The 20,810-nt window shown below is 37.6% G+C and overlaps 1 protein-coding gene across 1 annotated transcript; it reads left to right on the forward strand.

The window, feature by feature from the left end:
• The first annotated feature begins 1,161 nt into the window (after window positions 1-1,161).
• On the forward strand, window positions 1,162-19,384 carry LOC576047 (smoothened homolog). The gene is made up of 12 exons (XM_030974295.1): window positions 1,162-1,416; window positions 3,501-4,031; window positions 4,328-4,537; window positions 10,284-10,456; window positions 10,898-11,117; window positions 11,592-11,715; window positions 12,558-12,650; window positions 13,698-13,806; window positions 14,460-14,654; window positions 16,085-16,236; window positions 16,986-17,138; window positions 18,070-19,384. Exons 2-12 carry the CDS (start codon window positions 3,546-3,548, stop codon window positions 18,486-18,488), a joined length of 2,334 nt encoding a protein of 777 aa, XP_030830155.1. The 5' UTR covers window positions 1,162-1,416; window positions 3,501-3,545; the 3' UTR covers window positions 18,489-19,384.
• The last annotated feature ends 1,426 nt before the right edge of the window (window positions 19,385-20,810 follow it).

A 20,810-nucleotide genomic window follows, 5' to 3' on the forward strand; every position in this document is an offset into this window, starting at 1 on the left:
GATATTTTCTCCCACATCTATCTTGTTATTGGTACCACCTCATCATTTTGAATTGTATAACTCTTTTATTTATTGGAGGTAGTCCTCGACAAATCATTTTAGATTTTTGACTACCCCTTCTACATTTGCTGATTTTGTTTCTTTTAAAAACATACAGTGCTCCATATGGAGTCGTTTTATATATGCTGCACATGTTCTATTATTGTATTGTATGTATGTATTTTATTTCATGTATTTTTCTATGTTTGGCATTTGTGGAGAAATAAATTGAATTCAATTGAAATTGAATTGAATTGACAGGGCCGAATGTTGATATATATATACCTCTTGCCCCTTTAAAGTGGAAGGCTGATTTCGCATTTTAAAGTTGAACGGACAAACATACCATACTATACTTTCTCTGTCTCTTTTCCCTTATGTCTCATATCTTTCATTACTATCTACATTTCTTTTTCTTCTGTGCTCATCAAGGACGCAGATCGGATCACCCCAAAGCAATTTTCAGTTATCGTGTAATGTATCTTTTACAACACATTTCAATTTAGACTTATCATGCTATCCCCACGTTACTGATTCCCATAATATTATAATTTTGCTTATTATTCCGCTTATTCGCCGGCTGGCTGACTCGCCGCCGGTTTTTTCTCACGAATTGGGCCCCCTATATATTTGGCCCCAATGATCCACCTTGCCGCCCCTGTCTTCTACCGTAACACTGCTGCTGCACCCAATGCTATACTAATACTACTACTACTACTACTACTAATAATGATAATGATATTAATAAAAACACAACAATATATCGTCTTTTTTGTTTTAATTACTACTTTTTTTGTTTCAAATAAGTTCTGCTAAGTCCTCCAGATAATGATTATATTGGCTCGTAAATGAATGGCTCGAAGAAAAGAATCAGACCACTGGATTGCAATTAATTCTAATTTCCATTTCGTAAGTTAAACTTTCCAGTATCTAACGAATAGAAGGGGAAAATACTTTTCAAGTTACTTAGAGTTTGTCATTTGAGTTATTTATTTAAAAAAAAGCATCATCATAAGAAGAAAAAAAAATGATGATGTAGTACGTTGCCTCGCATATCATGAGCCCTCATGAGGTATGTCTTTGCTCAGATGACGTCACCGACTCCACTGGTCGTGTGCCATCGCGTCACACTGCACTGCACCTGCAAGAAACTTTCACGGAGCTGGAGTCGATGTACAGGAAATGGTAGAGTGTGTGTGAGATACTACCAAACAATGTTCATAACGTTGTGTATTGCAGATCGGCTGTGTATATATGCGGTCTGTTTACGGACTATACTCTCTAAAAAATTGAGAATTCCAGCTAGCGTTCAAGATGGAGAAATACATACTTTGATTTTTAGTGAGATCATGACACGAGAGGTTGATGTCGATATAGGTAAGTGGAAAAATTTCTTTAGATTTGTTTTACATCGACGAATGTTTAGACTTTGCAGTATTTGTCGAGATGCGATCCGACTCAAGTCTCAAATCAAAGTTTTGGTATTGGTAGGCAAACTTTGGCCAGAGACACATCTCCGTGGTATGGCAGTGCGTGTACGCGATGTGCATGTAGTGTGCGTGTGAAACCGAATGCATTGAAAAGAATACGAAGAACTATGATTACACGGGGGAAAAATCGGATGTAATTGTAGCCTGCTTTTACATGGAATTTATCTACTCCACATATTTATAAAGGACCAGCTATATCATGACTGCTGCAGTGCAGTGCTCGATCTTTATTAGACCGAAAATTTCTTTCTGTCTCTTGTGTTCGTTAATTAGCCTCTGATTCTAAAGAGAGGAGACGACCGTTTCCAAATCAGAAGCTAACAGGGACTGACATTTGTGGTCTAGATCTGATCAGAAAATATAGAAGTATATTGGCGTTCTGCTGTGTATTTGATTCATTACACTTGTACCTTTGTTCAGTTGTTGTGGTTTACCACAACAACTTCTTGATTAGGTAATTTTTATTCAGGTTTATCCAGGAAAGTGAAGCAAAATATATAACTATCTATAACAGTAAAATAACTTAGTAAAACTTGAGGATGTATGCATTTTTTTTTATGACACTTCATTAGAGGGGAATCTAATCGGTTTTAATAGAACCAGATATATGAGGAAAAACAGGTCAGTGAAGGTTTGAGCAAAAAGTCAAAAACCAATTAAAAATATGAAAGTAAACTTAGAACTTTTGAAGGTCTGATCAATAAAAACACTGATTGGCAATTCTGTGACGTATCTTGTGTGGTCCACCCCTACGTTATGTGTTCTGACTAAAAGAACATTTTCAATCGTACATTCGCCCTAAATATAATTATTACAAATATATGTTTTAAACTTGTATACAACTCCTGTATTAAATTAATTTATTTCATCCTCAATATTAAACTGAGACAATTAAAGTTAATGAGGTTTTCTGTACAGAGCAAATTAGAGAGGAGCTCGCAAGATAAGTCACAGTGTTGCCAATTTGTGTTTTGTTGATGACGACTGCAAATATTCATAACTGTCCTATTTATAATTGGATATTGCTCAAACTAATTTGTTTCTCTCATTTTCTGTTTTTATTAGAACCAAATTAATATCAGGATGAACTTCCCCTTAGTTTAGATAGATCTATCTTCAAAAAAAATTCAGGCTTTACTTTAGAATACCCCCCCCCCCCCTCCTCCCCCTTCCGGCCCCACCAATAGGTTTTTCAAAGCATAGGGTGAGGGTTAGCATAAAGTTTAGGGTTAGTGTTATGTAGAGGGTGAGGATTAAGTTTAAAATTAGCCAAACAAATTATGGGGGGCATTCTAAAGTTGTTCAAATTTTATGAACTCATGATCCACTACAGCATGCAGCAAGGGTGTTAAGTGTTAAGTAAAGGTAGCCTACTACATGTATTTAACTCCTTTTTTTTTTGGGGGGGGGGGGGAGGTTGATAAAAAGTACATTCACAATCTTTAAAGCATCAATACAACCAATTATAATAGAACTTATGAAGTAGCTGAGTTTTATGTTTCTGTAAAAACTGGTATTAGTATCGTACATATATTTTCCAGTACTTGATAAAATAGCAACAAAAAAAGACGTACTCAAGCTTTTCGTCTTGCCTTCATCGGAGTAAATCGCAAGAATGAATAGAGAGCCCAAATCAGACAATATAAACAAAGGCTAAAGGAACAAAAAGCCCTGAAATTAACAGGCTGTTATTGGCTGCCAGAAAGTAGATGTAAGTGTATTTACAAAATACCCTTACCACCAGCCTGCTTACCACAATATAAAAGCCATTATTTATTCCAGAAACTTCATTCATGTTTTATTAAGTGATTACAAAAAAGTACACAAATTAAACTACTTTCATTTGTACTATCACCTTTAAAATAGAAATGCTGTGTTGTGCAAGTTTCCCCGATTGAAAACTTGAATTTCTCAATTTTGCAGAGCCTTTTAATTAGTAAGTTAGTCATTCATCATTTAATTTTCCCCCAGATATAAAGAAAGCTGGAAGGCATTAAGGCAGTCTTCACCGGTGCAATGGGTGGATCACTGGGTCTAAAAATGACATCTTGTTCAGGTTTCCTCCTGCTCCTCCTCCTCCTAAGCCCTGCCCTCCATGCCCAGCTGTCCGTCAACTTCTCCATCACCACAGGCAACGACTGCACCCGCCCTGCTGTCTGCACGCCACTCCCAGCCAACATGACGCGGCAGTGCCTTGGCACAGATTTCTCCCACACCCACATTTCCCTGTCCCTGGCCAACGACTCCGTCACCATCCAGGAGGTGAACGAGAAACTCGTCATGTGGAAGGGGCTCAGGAACGTTCCAAAGTGTTGGGAGGTGGTGCAGCCGCTGCTCTGCGCCGTCTACATGCCAAAGTGCGAGGATGGGCGGGTGGAGTTGCCCAGCTATGATATGTGCAACGTCGTCCAGTCCCCCTGCAGGATCGTGGAACTGGAAAGAGGATGGCCACATTTCTTGCAGTGCAACGAAGAGCACATGCCTAGAGATTGCAGTGAACCAGTGAGTTTACAGTCTTTTTAGGAGATTATGATTCACCAGCACTAACTTCAGCTTTTAAAACAAATTCTGTGTCTTCAACCAAGGTCTTTTTTTTCTTCAATAGAATTAAAGTTGTGATGTATTGTACTTTGGATTGAAGTATTCAGCAATTTCTTGAAATTGATTGGGTCTGAATTACAAATTTGTAAGATTCTTGTATCTGGTCAAAAAGTCTGATAGTTTGGTATCGGCCCTTTTTGCCGTATTTATAATGTGATGTGTTTGCACCGTTCTCGTCCCTTTTTTCTCTCTAAAAGAACACCTACAAGGCAGTGACATTTAACTTAACAGGCGGATGTGAGCCCCCACTGGTGGAGACAGACAATGAGAAGAGTTGGTACGAAAATGTGGAGGGGTGCGGTATCCAATGTAAGAACCCCCTCTACACTGAAGAGGATCACCATAAGGTGCACATCTTCATAGCAGTATTTGCTGGCCTGTGTGTTGTCTGCACGCTCTTCACTTTGGTAAGAAACTTATTTCATAAATAAATGTTGAACCAACTTTTTAAATGTCATTCATGGTGTAGAATAAAAATGTAAGTGATCATTGAGAAGGAAGTAACAGTGATGATAATGGTGGTGGTAATTAGATGGAGATGATGATGACGGTGATGATGATCATGCTGATTATGTTGGTGTTGGTGATGGTTATGATGATGATAAAGATGATGGTGGTTGTTTTGATGATTACAGTGATAATGAGAGTGATGATGATGTTGATGAGGATGATGATTATGGAATTTTTATAAGAATGCAGAAAAAAGTTGGTATGAAAATGTTGATGGGTACATGATCCAGTGCAAAACTTTCCTCATGCGGGTTATGATTACAGGGTTTACCGACAACGAGTTCACCTTGTTATAATTATGGTAATGGTGGTGGTGGTGGTGTTGGTGTACATAGGCCTACCTAATTATGGGGGTAATTGTATTAGTGGTGTTGTATTTGGTGGTGGTGGTGGTGGTGGTGTCATGGTGATGATGTTGCTGTCGAGTGGTAACAAAATTAGAGGAGGTGGTTTAGGAGAATATGGATGGCAGAGGGATCCGGTGGAAGAAGTTAGAACCAAACCATACTTTTACATTTACTTAGCAAACAAAGAATTGTTATAGTAACCTAGTGTCCAGAAAGTTAGGATCATATCTGGGATGAAATAATAACATCTGTCTGGTGCCTGAAGAGCATAAACTCAAATATTAAAGTTAATCCCCTTCTGGCTTTAAACAGATCTCTTATTCTTTTCTTTTTATGAATTATTTAAAATGCTGTCGGGTCATGAATTTGGCATGTGGATTTTAAGTTCCCATATGTATGAACATGAACCATATTTTGCATTAATTATTGCCAAAAATCAACTCAGGAATAGTGGGAGTTTCATCGGATACGTCCAGATACATCCGATGAAAATCAGGCCAGTTTGAAAGGGTATAAGAGGATTGATTTGATAATTTAAATTTGTGTGGTTTATAGACCATAATCAAATTTCTATTTGTAACGACAACAAGTGATAAGACTAGTTGTTTGCCATTGAAGTAGCAAGATTTATTTGTTGTTGAAGTTTACTGACTGCTTGTGCAGTGTAAGTGGTCCTTTTAACCACTGGTATTCATTTGTTTGCTTAGTGTACACTCAATACAAGGGGATGTTTGCTGAATTGAGCTGTATAAGTCTAAGAAGGGGGCCTGTATATGTATCAGACTGGGGAAGGGAAATCTCAACCAGACAAATAGTAATAAAATAGTTGTAGCCTATGACATTATGACATACATCAAAGATTTTCAGTAGGAAGAGCAGGTTTCATTTTTTTAGGGTGCTTTAACTGCTCTTTTATGCTCATGCAGTAAGAAATTATTTTAAAAAAATGTCATTGTCATTTGGGTATTTTATTTTTACACACTCAACTCCGGATGCCTTAGATGCAAAGTAAGGTAACTGAAAATTACTGAATTGAGTAGCTAAACTTTGTTTTTGATGAATATTCTTGTCTTTATGGTTTTTAGATATCTTGTTGTGAATATCTTTGCTTGTTTCAGGGCTTTTTGTCTTGGGATTCTTCATTCTTTGTCCTCTTTAAATGTATTTTTCAAACTTTTCCTCCTGTCATTTCCATTTTCTCTCCTTAACCAATCCAGGTTATAAAATGCAGCTTCTTTCAATTTGTTCCTTCTATTTTATAAAGCCACAGAGTGTTAGTTTAAGTTACACTTCTTGTATGCATTAATTCTATTTCCTTCTTCTTCCCTGCTACTTTCCTCTATTTTTGTCTTCACTGTCATTCTCTTGTCTTCTTTTCTTCTTCTATAATGTAGATTTTATATTTACCTCTATTTGTTTCATTCCTGTAAAAATAATTGTTTGTAGTTATCCCTTTTGAGATATTTATACTTATTCTTTTATTTCTTATCTTCTTCCTTTCGTTTTATGTGGCTTATTAAAATTAAAATGTACCGTCTGTGCAAAACATGAAAACTTTTTGCTCTGCTTAAATGATTACCTTAAATCTCACTTTTAAATGCTTTAGTGTATAAAATCCAACAGAGCTTCCATTAATTAAAATGGAAATTCTTACTCTTTACTCTTTAGTCGAAGTTGCTAACCTTTACAGCTCATTATACTATAGTCTTGTACCAAATAACTAGAAATCAACCATCTAAAACCATATTTTACTCTTCTGTAGTTCTGTACACATTGTCTCAGTATTTAGTCATACCGGTAGATCACTTCAGCTATGTATTTTAGTTTCTTTAAATATAGAATAGATATTAACTTTTAAAGGTCCATACGCAATCTAACAGGTCTTTCATGAATTAGAAATGTAATTTTTACTCTAAATCCTTAGTGCAAGTTGCTAGCCTTTACAGCGCATTATAATTATACCTAACTACCCGAAATCAACAATTAAAGTTCTCTGTTTAGATTGTCTTTTATTAATTCTTGGATCACTGCAACTACAACTGTATTAATCTAATGAGTCAGAGGATGAAACTAACTTTTCCAGGCCCATTAAAAATCTAATGAAGCTTCCATGAATCGGATATGTAATGTTTTGTTGTAAACCGTTGGCCCAAGTTGCTAGCCTTTACAGCTGATTATAATTATACCCAATGACCCAAAATCAACCGTGTTTGCTGTTTGTCATTAGATTGTGTCTCTGTGTATTTATTCCTTGACCACGGTAGCTTCTATGATACCTCAGTTTCCATGAACCATAGAACTGGGAGAGGGGGGGAGAGAAAAAAGGAAAAGTGAAGAATAGAAAACTGTTGCCATCAGGAGCTTAGTATCTGAATGAATAGCCCAGCCCTGAAAAGCATATCCATTCCACTATTCATTTCACAAGCCCCCTCAATGGGGGATTATCCTTGCGGCCTTTCAATCCCCTTAGTCTTCGCTCACAAGCTCTGTTCCTACTTAGAGAGCCTGAAATTGATTTCTTTTTAACTTTTTATATGATATTCTCTTTAACATAGATAATTTTTAAATTGTAATAAAAAGGTTTTCTAGAAAAACCGATTCGTGAATTGTTTACACCATTACCAAAATGTAAACAAAGTTTTAAAAACTTATTTTCAATCACACCTAGGCCTATTGGAAACTATCATCAATGCAAATAAAGGCCTGTGTACATAGCCTTCATGTTTCTTTTAAACTTTTCAATACACTTTCAAGCTGTATGGTCTATATTAAATACACTTTCATTTTAATCAAAAAGTGTTGTATAGTACATACCATAGAAATATTGTATTGTTTCTTTTGTGGATAAGACAAGATAAGTGAAGGCAAGGGCATTTTTATGTTGATTTGGTATGAGAAAAAAAATGAAAAAACAAAACCAAAAATTAAGAACAGAAATTGATATCTGAAGGGGTTCTGTTTGACGAAATATTAAAGTATTTACTGTAATTTCAGAATGATGGGTCTGCTCTTTACCTTCCTTCCACAGTTTTGAACCGGAGTGTTGGCTCAGTCAGTAGAGCGTCCGCCTCACAACCGGGAGGTCGTGGGTTCGAACCCCGGCCGCGTCATACCAAAAGACGTTAAAAGATGGGAGTTGTTGCTACCTTGTTTGGCGTTCAACAATAAGGGATAGAGCAACGTCGATCTGGCGCTGCTCAGTGGCTGCCGGGCTCACGATCAATTGGGCAAAAAGAATTAAAGTTCTCTGTTTAGATTGTCTTTTATTAATTCTTGGATCACTGCAACTACAACTGTATTAATCTAATGAGTCAGAGGATGAAACTAACTTTTCCAGGCCCATTAAAAATCTAATGAAGCTTCCATGAATCGGATATGTAATGTTTTGTTGTAAACCGTTGGCCCAAGTTGCTAGCCTTTACAGCTGATTATAATTATACCCAATGACCCAAAATCAACCGTGTTTGCTGTTTGTCATTAGATTGTGTCTCTGTGTATTTATTCCTTGACCACGGTAGCTTCTATGATACCTCAGTTTCCATGAACCATAGAACTGGGAGAGGGGGGGAGAGAAAAAAAGGAAAAGTGAAGAATAGAAAACTGTTGCCATCAGGAGCTTAGTATCTGAATGAATAGCCCAGCCCTGAAAAGCATATCCATTCCACTATTCATTTCACAAGCCCCCTCAATGGGGGATTATCCTTGCGGCCTTTCAATCCCCTTAGTCTTCGCTCACAAGCTCTGTTCCTACTTAGAGAGCCTGAAATTGATTTCTTTTTAACTTTTTATATGATATTCTCTTTAACATAGATAATTTTTAAATTGTAATAAAAAGGTTTTCTAGAAAAACCGATTCGTGAATTGTTTACACCATTACCAAAATGTAAACAAAGTTTTAAAAACTTATTTTCAATCACACCTAGGCCTATTGGAAACTATCATCAATGCAAATAAAGGCCTGTGTACATAGCCTTCATGTTTCTTTTAAACTTTTCAATACACTTTCAAGCTGTATGGTCTATATTAAATACACTTTCATTTTAATCAAAAAGTGTTGTATAGTACATACCATAGAAATATTGTATTGTTTCTTTTGTGGATAAGACAAGATAAGTGAAGGCAAGGGCATTTTTATGTTGATTTGGTATGAGAAAAAAAATGAAAAAACAAAACCAAAAATTAAGAACAGAAATTGATATCTGAAGGGGTTCTGTTTGACGAAATATTAAAGTATTTACTGTAATTTCAGAATGATGGGTCTGCTCTTTACCTTCCTTCCACAGTTTTGAACCGGAGTGTTGGCTCAGTCAGTAGAGCGTCCGCCTCACAACCGGGAGGTCGTGGGTTCGAACCCCGGCCGCGTCATACCAAAAGACGTTAAAAGATGGGAGTTGTTGCTACCTTGTTTGGCGTTCAACAATAAGGGATAGAGCAACGTCGATCTGGCGCTGCTCAGTGGCTGCCGGGCTCACGATCAATTGGGCAAAAAGAATTTCCGTTTCGGTTTAATAAAATTTGGAGTGGACTATTAGGCTATTATTATTATTATTATTATTATTAGTTTTGGTCTTTCCAACAAACATTTTGGATGACATAATTTCCTCCCGTGGGTCGGGGGAGGGGGGGGGGGGGTACTCACATATTAAGACATATGGGGTGTGCCGCTCTAATAGGTCTCTTTTTCACAAAAATCCCTAAACATGAGTCCCATTCAACAACAAAATATCCCTAAACATTGGTCCAGTTTTTCAAAATTCCAAAATTTTCAAGTGTTTGCATGGCAATCACCCAAAATTGTCTAAAATGGTTTTTACTTTGAGAAAATCCCCCAAATGACCCTTAAAAATGGGAAGGGGTTTCGCAAAGCCGTTTCGCAGAGACAAAGGCCTTTATTTTGAATCATGAAGAGTTGATAAAGGTGCCATCCTGCAAATCATGTTCGTACAGTGGGGTTCGATATGTATGTATAGAAACGCTGTTTCTGAGTGGCAAAAGATGATGCACCCTTAGATAAGGCCATTTTTTGTGTCTGCTGAACTGGAATATTTAAAAATCTGACCAGTAAATCACTTCATGAATGCAGGCAAGTCCATATCCTCTGCTTGTTCTTGTTATTGCTATACTTCTGTTACTTTTTCCCCTTCTTTCATTTTCAGTTTTGACTTCCAGGCATATTTGATGTTTTCAACCCATTGATTACCCAAGATTATTTGGGCAAGAGTATAATGTGTAGATTGTGCATTGTACTAAAATGTTATTGCTTCGTTTTCATCTCGTATCCATTCTTGTTTGACAGTGCACTTTCTTTGCTGACTGGAAGAATTCCAGCAAGTATCCAGCGGTGATCCTGTTCTACATGAATGGATGTTTCTTCTTAGGTAGCATTGGTTTTCTAGCCCAGTTCTCCGACGGTGCCAGGGAAGATATAGTGTGCCGCCATGACGGCACCATGAGACTGGCTGAACCGAGGTCAGTATACCGTACTATATCATTCAAGGATTCAGGCAAGGGCATGACAACCCCACCATGCCATCCCCCCTCACTTTTCCAAGTGGTATACTTTTTGTTTAAATCTGAGAATGTGCGCATCTCCCTTTTTTCACTTTTCAGAGTATTATGCGCCCTTTGTACTATACCACAGGCAGATTCAGGCGGTAACACAAATGGCACATGCCCCCTCCCTCCTTCCCCCTGACAAAGGCACACCTCAACTACAAAAGAATGTGCGTCTTATATCTCATACTTCTGTATTCGACAAATATCAGGGACTGGGCCAGTGGCATCAAAAGCCTTCTATAGAACTTGAGTCCCAGTGTGGCCCTTGTAGCTTGTTTAGTAATTTAGGAACAAAAATACCACCGACTTGCCCATGCAATTACAATATGAACTTTTTTCCCTTCGTCATTCTAGTGAGGGGGAGAATCTGTCGTGCGTGATCGTGTTCGTCATCGTCTACTACTTCATCCTGGCTGGCGTGTTCTGGTTCGTTATGCTGGCCTACTCCTGGCACCTGTCCTTTAGAGCTCTAGGAACACCTAAGGATCCCCTGCAGGGGAAACCAGCCTACTTCCACCTCATATCATGGACCATGCCGTTTGTCTTGGTGGTCATCATACTAGCTATTAATCAGGTAAGCCGGGCAGAAATCCTTGAAAGAGGAGAAAACACTATACTTGGAATGGAGAGCGGCATACATGTAACTCTAAAAAAAGGAGCTAAAATAAAACCCAGGAAAAAAAGAAGAAAAAAAAACAAAGAACTGTCAAACAAGAAACTTAGGCATGAACCCTTTGTTCCAGATTTTAGTTCAGATTTGCAAAAAAGTTGCATTCCATGAAACAATTGAATCACAACTGACAAATCACTGAACTGTTTGCAGTTTCCAAACATTATTTGCCAGGAGAATGGCTGTCCTTAATAATTCTTGAAAATTTGTATACCACTAAAGGTTCTGGTTGGACAGTATATACACTTAAAGGTGATTGGAATAAGGCCATTTGTCTTGGTCATGTCTCATGCAGCTCTTGCTCTTTTCTACTCTACTACCCCTCCCATTCCTTTTCTCCAACATATCAAAACCTCTTGTTTTTTTCTTCTGTTGTAGGTGGATGGTGATTCTGTTGCAGGTATATGTTTTGTTGGTTACCAGAATCACTATTACAGAGCAGGCTTTGTGCTATCACCCATTGGGCTGTGCTTGGTGTCTGGAGGGTTCTATCTTGTACAGGGTAAGTTGCTGTTGTAATGAACTCAGAAGAAATGTGTATACTTTTTTTTCTTTTCCCCTTCTCATTTCTTTATGTATCTCATTCTAATTCTATCCCTCTGCACCTCAGAATAGTTTACTAGATCGATGGCGCATAATAAATGCTGTATTTTATATATATATATATATATATATATATACTTTCCCAAAGCTTTTGAAAGAATATTTTGTTTGAAAGATGAAGCAAAGGGATTATTATTAAACCTTTCAAGCAGAAGATGCTATCCTTCCTGATTGTATTGTTGTACTGCCCTCTTGAGTCTGGTGTATGGTCAGTTATTGTTTTGTATGATTGCCCCTTGTCATCGCCGTGACTCGTACACAAGTTAACCTTGATAAATGGACAGGTAACTGCATATCTATGGTGGTGGGAGTATTACACTTGGTGGCAGCAGTGGGATTCTTACCCCTAAGGTTGATGTGTTTTTTCCCAGGAATTTAGTTATTTAAAGAGATGAAATAAATTTTTAAATGATTATATTTTCTAAATCATCTTCATCATGATCATGATCATGATCATTAACTGTATCATCCTTATCATCACCATCTTCAACATAATTATCGTCATCTACATCTCCATCATCAATGTCATCAACAGCCCCATTATTATCATCATCATCATCATCATCATAATCACCAACATCGTAGTTATCATCATTTTTATCATCTTCTTCTTCATCATTTTCATCATCATCTTCACCATCATTATCATTATCTTCAGCTTTGAAATCTTTGATATATCATTTATTGAATGTTCCCATTTTGAGTACAGTTTTCTGTTTCAATTTTACTGTCTTGTTACAGGTTTAGTAACATTGTGCACAATAGACAAAGAGAATCCAGGTTTATTGAGCGATAAAGCTTCCACCAAAATCAAAGGAACTATAGCCAGGATAGGTAAGACATTATACTCTCATCACACATGTGAAGGAAAAGAAGTTCTTGCCAGAATGGTATGCTTCATGTGCTGGTCTGACATTATTTTGAGAATTTTTCCTTTATAAAATTTGTTTTGGTTTTATTATATATCCTATTCACCTATTCTGTTAGATTGTTGTGGTTTTGTAAAACAGATTCCAACCTTATTTATAGAATGGGGACATGTTTACAACCACTGTACTTTTCACTTATATAGGACTAGATTATATTTACAACACGGCTAGTGTTTTATTAAAGGGAGTATTCATTTTCATTGGCTGCCATTGAGTTTCCTTGGTTTCTCTTAAAGGGGTCGTTTAACAATGTTAAACTGAGATGCGGGGCCCTACGTGTTATCAGTGTCTGTGATATGGTGTTATATTGAAGCCCTAAAAAATTGCACTTCAAAATGATCAAGAAGTGCCTCGAAAAACTAAAAAACCTTTGAGTGACCGGTTTTACCATACTTGTTTTCCCCAATAGGCTGTAGTGTTATGAAAACCGTTTGGCAAACGCAAAACTTGTTTTTGATTTCCAATCATAAATATCTTGATAATCAGACAGGCGATCAGCTTGTAAAAGTCATGGTGTTCCTGACTGACCTAAAGGTTTATAATTATCATTACAGCATGAGCTAAATCAAGGATTTTGTTTAAGGATCTAAGACAAAGTTACAGGCTCCCTTTAAAGTACAGTTAATAGGCCTATAGTATTATGCAAAAGAAGAGAAAGCTATTTATGTAAATCTTGCACTCTTGTATGCAACATTTGATCCAGGCATAATACATGAAAGATGCATGGGTAGGGCTATGGTCGCAATTGAGCTTTTGGTAAGGTTTAGGGTGAGTTTAAGGGTTAGTGTTAGACAGTGTTTTTTCCAGGGTTAAAATTCTAACATTCTGTTATTGTCATGAGAAAATTAAACATGGAGCCTTAATTTGTAACAGGTGTATTTATCAAAATACATATCGATGTGTATTTATGACTTCAGTTATGGTATCTCATTATTTGTCCTATCCCCTCCAGGTGTTTTTGCCGGTTTGGCGTTCGGCTTTGTGTTCATTACGTTTGCCTGTCATCTGTATGAGTTCACCAATCAGGCCCAATGGGAGAAAGGCTTTCAAGACTACTTGGTGTAAGATTATGAACTATGAACTTGTATGTTATTGTCAGGTGGATGATATGGTACCTTTGAAGATGAGAAAGAATAGAGCATAGTTGCAATGATAGATTAATGATATTTCAACCATAGGTCTTTCTATTGAAAGCTATCAGATTAGACAAAAGTGCCTTCTTCCTGGGTTAGAAAGGAAGGTATACATGTAAACAGGGGCAGATCCAGGGGGGGGGGCACACACCCCCTTTTTTTGGTTATAAAAAAAATAGGAAAAAAAGCTAAGAAATATTCACATAAAATGTAACGTTTATCATTCAGAAATGCTTCAGAATGTACTATAGAGCATCTGAAGGCTTTGCGCTCGCAATTATGTACATTTCATGCCCCCTCCCCCTTTGGAAACTCCTGGATCCACCCCTGGTACTTGATTAATGATGTAGAGTGATAAAATATATTAGCAGTAATGATGTTGTTGAGATAAAAGAGAGCATGATAATGTATTTAGTTGTCAAATGTCTAGGATAACACTTTTGTGTTTTTTAAACTGGAAAGGTGCCCAATTGAAAAAGAATTTAGTGTTCTACAATTTCATACCCTCCTATTTCTCAGTATACATACATTGATATTATGTGTTAACATCAAATATGCCTCTACTCGTGTACTCTATTCAGGTGTGAAGCAAACGTTACCTTGGAGAGCCAGCTAGTGGATGATGTGAACACATTGCCGACCTGTGCCCTGAAGACCAGGCCTAACCTTACCATCGTCATGGTCCATCTCTTTTCAATGTTTGGGGCTGGGATCGCCATGAGCATGTGGGTCTGGACCCCCGCCACACTGGCTATCTGGAAGAGAATGTGGAGAAAGTAAGGTGTTTCCCACTGATTCTTATGAAACACTTTAAAGGGATCCGGTAACTTTGTCTTAGATCCTTTAAAAAAATCCTTGATTAAGCTCATGCTGCAATGATAATTATAAACCTTTAGGTCAGTCAGGAACCCCATAACTTTAAACAAGCCGATCGCCTATCTGATTTTCAAGATATTAATGATTGAAAATCGAAATCAAATTTTATGTTTCCCAAACGGTATTCATAACACTAAAGTATATTGGAGTAAACAAGTACCGATATGGTAAAAACGTTACTCAAAGGTTTTTGCTTTTTTGAGGCACTTCTTGATCATTTTAAAGCCCAAAATTAGGGCTTCAATATAACACCATATCACATACACTGATAACACGTAGGGCCATGCGTCTCAGATTTAACATCCTTTTAAATTCATATTACAACTGGAACTTGTAGAGGTGTTGTGGTCTAGTGGATATGTCACCGGACTGTGGATCACATGGTTAGCGGTTCAAGTTCTGCCACAACACTAATGTCCTTTGGCAAGACATTAATCTCCATTTGCCATTCTCCATCCAGGTGAAGTAAATGGGTACCCGGTAGAGAGAAATTACTTGAATGCTTTAGCGCCTTATTATGGCGGCTATTAAAGCTACATCCAATGGTTTGATACTTTGTATTAATAAGTGCAGTAGAGCAGGCGCGTAGCCAGAGTTCGACGTTTGGGGGGCACATACATGTAATCGATCGAGGTAAAAAAAGGGGTCTAAAAAAGTTCAACCGATCTTGGAAATTTTAGGGGGGGGCACGTGCCCCCCCGTGCCCCCCCCCCCCCCCCCCCCCCCCCCCCCCCCCCCCCCCCCGTGGCTACGCGCCTGCAGTAGAGTATATCCTTATAATTATAGCTGTGTCATATTAATGAACCTATTACTATCATCAACTAAAATCTCTGATTGATTAAGATATTCCCACTTTTATAATACAGGGCATGGGGGAAATGAAATTTATAAAAAATTATCCTCATTTTCATGTGTCTTTCCTTTGAATATCATCTTACTTTTGTAAACCTGTATTGTTTCTTTAATAGTTTCATATTAGTCTCTACCTTCTAGTAACACTGTGCTTGTAAATGAAAACCGGAATTGCTCATTTTGCTGAGTTGCATTAAACATGTGGAATTAGTAGGGCGTTGAAAGCATCTGCACTCTTTTCATGCCAAAGATTAATTCATCATCCTTCTACATGTAGCTTAAAATAATAAAAAGCTATGAACAGTAAAATCTTTTTTGTGGTTATATAAATGTATATTCAATAAAACAAAACACTTTAATGATATGATAATTGAAATAAGAAATCTGTGTGTCTTAATACCCCATTTCCCAAAAGTAGTTGAGCCCTTCTGGCTTTTGACACCTCTCTGATATCCTCTCGATGATTGTTGTTCTGTAGGGTCACAAGGCAGCCCATAAATGAACCAGTCAAGTTGAAGAAAAGCAAGATGATCGCCAAAGCCTTTGCCAAGAAACGAGACAAGGGCAACGACGATGAGGAAGACAGACTCTCACTCAGTTTTGAGTCTGTATCCCATGATGATGCGATAGGTACGTGAGCAAATCACTGTGTTATTCTTCTTCTTCTTCAAGATAATTTGCCTTCTTCAATACTGAAGATTCTTGCAGATGCCCTATACTCGGCCTGGTAGGGGTATGCAGGTGGACCATTACACCGGGGTTTCCCCCTACTCTTATACGAATAGTGCAATGTGTTCTTTAATAACGTGCAAGGGTGGTGACTCTCCTGTACACGGGGCCTCCATTTAACGTCCTATCTGAGGGACGGAGTGTTTTCCACTTGACATAACCTGCATCTATGAACAAGGGAAGGGGCACTTAACACACAACGCAGGCTTCAGTCATCCGCCTGGGTGGGAGTCGAATGCGGGATCTTTGGTTCGACAGGCAAAGAACTTTTGTTTGTATTCTTGAATTTGATTTGTTAAGCATTTCCTCAATTATTTGTTTAGAATAGATCATTGGTTTATGATTGAGCATAGCTTACAATTTCGCTTGAAGCATAGGTATATCATTCAGTGACGTGTATTAGTATTTGATTTAGTACCAGTTTTACTTTAAAAAAAAAATATATATTTATAAGAAAATATCCTTTCTTTGTCAAAAATATTGTAGACAATATTCTTAAAGATTCAGTCAGTGTATAACCATTGAATTTGCTTGTTCTCACATGATTTAGTAAATTTTAAGCAGGTAAATTTAATTATTTTTGTTAAGTTCTATGTGAATATGACTGAATAACCATGTTTGCATTGTATGTGACTATCTATATTGTACAGGTATGAAATTGGACTTACCACCTTCTAGTGTGGTCGGTGACGACCCAACTTCATCTTCTTCATGGGGTAATAACGTACCTGTTCGTATGCTGGCCAGGAGGGGAGCTGCATACCCCATCGCCACCATTGGCAGTTCACCACGAGCAACTCCAGGTGAGTTTTGTTCAAGCAATTTAACATTATATTTCTCCTGGTTGAAATCACATATCAGATTCTTCAAGATTTGAGTTTTATAGATATTGTAATGTCCCGCAGGTATTTCCCGCAGTGAGAGTGTCGTAGTCGAGTGGCTTAAGGCATTTGACTGGAGATGCGAAGGTCGAGGGTTCAAATCCCGACACGGCACTAATATCCTTTGGCAAGATATTTACCTGCACTTGCTACTCTCTACCCAGGTGTTAAATGGGTACCCGGTAGGACGCGAAACTTCATGTGGTTGGACGAGCAAGTGTGCGCTTGTAAAATGGCGACTGGCTGGAATGCTTCCCAGGGAGTGGAAAATGTGCACACATTGTGTGCCGGTAAGGCTGAATCCAATGACCGGGGTAATAATATATCTGTAAAGCGCTTAGGCACATCGTTGGATCAATGTATTGAGTGCTATATAAAAAACTGAATATTATTATTATTATTATACTGCCAGCGAAGGCAGGGAGTTCACACACATCTGTACAGCATGGAAGTGCTCGAAACGGAATGTCAAGTTGTTGAATAAATAAACTGTTTCCCTGAATATCCTGGGTCAAGATATATCTTTGTCAATGTCAGAGCGATAGAGATATTACTGATACAATGTGGGGTTTTTTCTGCCATACTGGGAGATATCAAGCTTATGTTATTTAAAACAAGATGACTCTGCCCATTGAAATTGTTTATGAATGGTAGAAATTATGTCATATACCATTTCTGACCATTTAAGGCTTTGTCTTTAATACCAAATGATGCTACTGGCATGGCAGGTATTCAAACCGTGTACCATATGGTTCATGATTCAGTGACACTACACCTCTTACTTTATGAGTAATGATTCCCTGTAGCAAATCTTGACACTTAATTTAGATTGCGTTTGTTTTTCTTTTCTTAGATTCCTCAGACAGTGGCAGGCCACTTACAAGAGGCAGAACGACCTTAGAGACAGAGGCAGTCATCGAGCCTCCGCCACGAAACAACAGACGAACCCAGTCTTCAAGGTCCAGGAGACAGGGCGGGGCATCATCCTCAAGAAAGCACCGTCTGCGCAACATGCACCACCCAGGCCGACTTGAGACGCCTCTCGATGATGCCTTCTCTGATGCAGAAGACTGCATGGAGCTTCCAGAGGCCCCTGGCATGGTTGGGGACAGTGTCAACATGGTGCAAGGAGGGGCGTGGGGTCACAAGGGGAGATCGTTGTCCACAATTCCTGTGCTGCCAGCCATACAGCAAAAGAAGAGAGTGTCCATCATGCAGCAGCCAACCATGTTTGAAATGCCTGGAGAGAGTGGGATTGAGCATGCCCTTTAACCTTCTATGCCAACACTTTCTGACTCGACTAAAATGCTGAAGTAGTTTAATCCTGTTCCATCTTCAGTTTAGCATAATTCAGGAGCAGAAGATGGCTTTTGATCCCTTGGCTTGGTCAACATTTGGCTAACAATTTTGCAATTCACTGTACCGGTATGTTTTAGGGTATACCCTGTACCAGGATCAATTTGGCCTGATTTGGAACAGATTGAATGCTTTTTTAATCTCCTGCATGTAGTTTGGCCAAACACTCGACTTACACTTTTTGGCTCCACTGTGTCTGTGTTTTAGGGCCAGTCATTTTTGTCTGATTGGAAAAGCAGAACATGCCCTGTAGAATGTGGACTTTGGTCCCCCAGCCTGGGCAACACTGACTTCATATAAGATTTTGAGGAAGTAACTTGATCAGTGTGGCTTGAGTTTGGAGTGAACAACAAACCATGTGGATGCACAGAGCAGCTCCTAATTTGATACATGGTGTGTCTCATGTTAATCTAGTTGATGTCCTCACGGACATGATCCAGAGGTGTAGATATGTCTTCAAAAGCGACCTTTTAAGCGCAGTCTCTTCTGTGATTGGTATATTTTTTACCTAATTACCAAGAAAGAAAGCATAGGAATCTATGGCTTCCTTTTGAAGGGACTTTGTAATTTACCATTAATGATTAACCCGAAGGCACTTGCACATTGACTTGGTGTTGGAGATATCCCAAGGACTAAATATTTGTCAATGTGGCACCACGGTGTGATCAGAATCATAACAGCTTGCTGCAGAACTGTTTAATTTTGGTGCCTGCACATTTTTACAATGCATATAATTATGTTGATTGCTTTAGAAAAGAGTCAACGAGAATAAATGTACATATAATTGTGATGTGATTTGTTTGATATTATGATGTGAAAAATTACCCTGATATTCATCGCTTATTCATATTGGCCTTTTAGAGCTGAGAAGGATTTGAGTAAAGCCCTTAGTAGAGCTGCCAACCATTCCGTTTTTTCCTCCAAATTACGGTGTTACGTTTTTTCTTCATAAAATACGTTTTCTAATTTTGTTTTGTTTGTTGTTGTTTTTTTTTAATTTTTGTTTAATTTAAATTTTTTTATTTTCATTTTTTAAATATTTTTATACGAAATGCTGATAATACCAAAATAACCCCCCCCAAAAAAATTCCTGCTTGTATGGAAAAAGCAGCATGATGAATGAACATTTCTGCATTGGAAGTGTGTCGCGCGTGGTTGTAAGTTTCGTTTTTATGAATTCCTTTTTTTTGCTTAAAATTCCTTTTTTTGGTCGCACAAGGTTGGCAGCTCTGCCTTAGCCTGGCATAGTACATAACTTGTTGTTACAAATTACTTCTGACTATGTATAATCATTACATCATTTTATATGTTACATGCAAAATGATATGCAAAGTGCCAATATTAACAGTATGGACAAACTTGTGCCTTGATATTTCTTGAACAGAGCCAAAACCTTGATTATTGTGATGGGGTGCTTCAAAGTAACCAATAATTTGTAACCAAAGACATGTATTGTCAGTATTCATCTATCTTGATTCAAATTAGACAAATGCAATATATATCATGGATTGTTCACCAACAGTATGATTCATAGAACAATAATAAGGTATGTTTATGTATAGATATATACATCATCAAGAACATACCACATAATATGTGTGCTGGCTTTTTTTTATTAAGTGTGCTCATTATCAATTCAACTCGAGGTCAAGTAATAGTACATTGTACATAAGAAAGAAAGATGTATGATAAGTAAAATAAAGAAATTTCTAGATATTTCTTATTTTCTTAACATTGTTACAATCATTGAATAGTGAGATGTGGACTGAAGTGTCAAAAAAGGGAAGAAATTTTCAAATTCGCTCTTTGCCTTTTGTCTTCCCATCCCAAGGATCATGTGCCTTATAGTATTAATTTGGTGCTCATTTTATATTGCTTATTTCAAACAATAATTTATATCATGTTTCCATCCACCGAGATATACATATCATCATCCTTTTACTGAGAAAATGTATAAAATGCTATTATCATGAATGTGTCAAGTGTTTAGAATGGACTTCAGATTTGATATTCATGTTTCCCAATATTGAATCAGAATAGCATCTGGAGTATAGTAATCTTTCCATGATTCAAAACGAGAAGAAAATAGTTGTTTTGATTTAAGCCTATAAGATATAAAAATATTCTTTTAATATACATATATGTATAAATATTCACTGCCTGTACTTTAATACTGTATTGATAATAATGGTTGTCAAATTGATTTGGTGTAAAATGGGTATCAGCTGGCGATGGATA

This window comes from Strongylocentrotus purpuratus, unplaced genomic scaffold (genome assembly GCF_000002235.5).
Source record: "Strongylocentrotus purpuratus isolate Spur 01 unplaced genomic scaffold, Spur_5.0 spur5_scaffold_7, whole genome shotgun sequence".
NCBI lineage: Eukaryota > Metazoa > Echinodermata > Echinoidea > Camarodonta > Strongylocentrotidae > Strongylocentrotus > Strongylocentrotus purpuratus.

What these genes read in the sequence shown, in the direction of transcription:
- LOC576047 (XM_030974295.1), top strand. Translation starts at nt 3,546, where the DNA reads ATGGGTGGATCACTGGGTCTAAAAATGACATCTTGTTCAGGTTTCCTC. An exon ending in GGCTTTCAAGACTACTTGGT is followed by an intron (nt 13,807 to 14,459) that starts GTAAGATTATGA and finishes TACTCTATTCAG; the next exon opens with GTGTGAAGCAAACGTTACCT. An exon ending in TGGAAGAGAATGTGGAGAAA is followed by an intron (nt 14,655 to 16,084) that starts GTAAGGTGTTTC and finishes GTTGTTCTGTAG; the next exon opens with GGTCACAAGGCAGCCCATAA.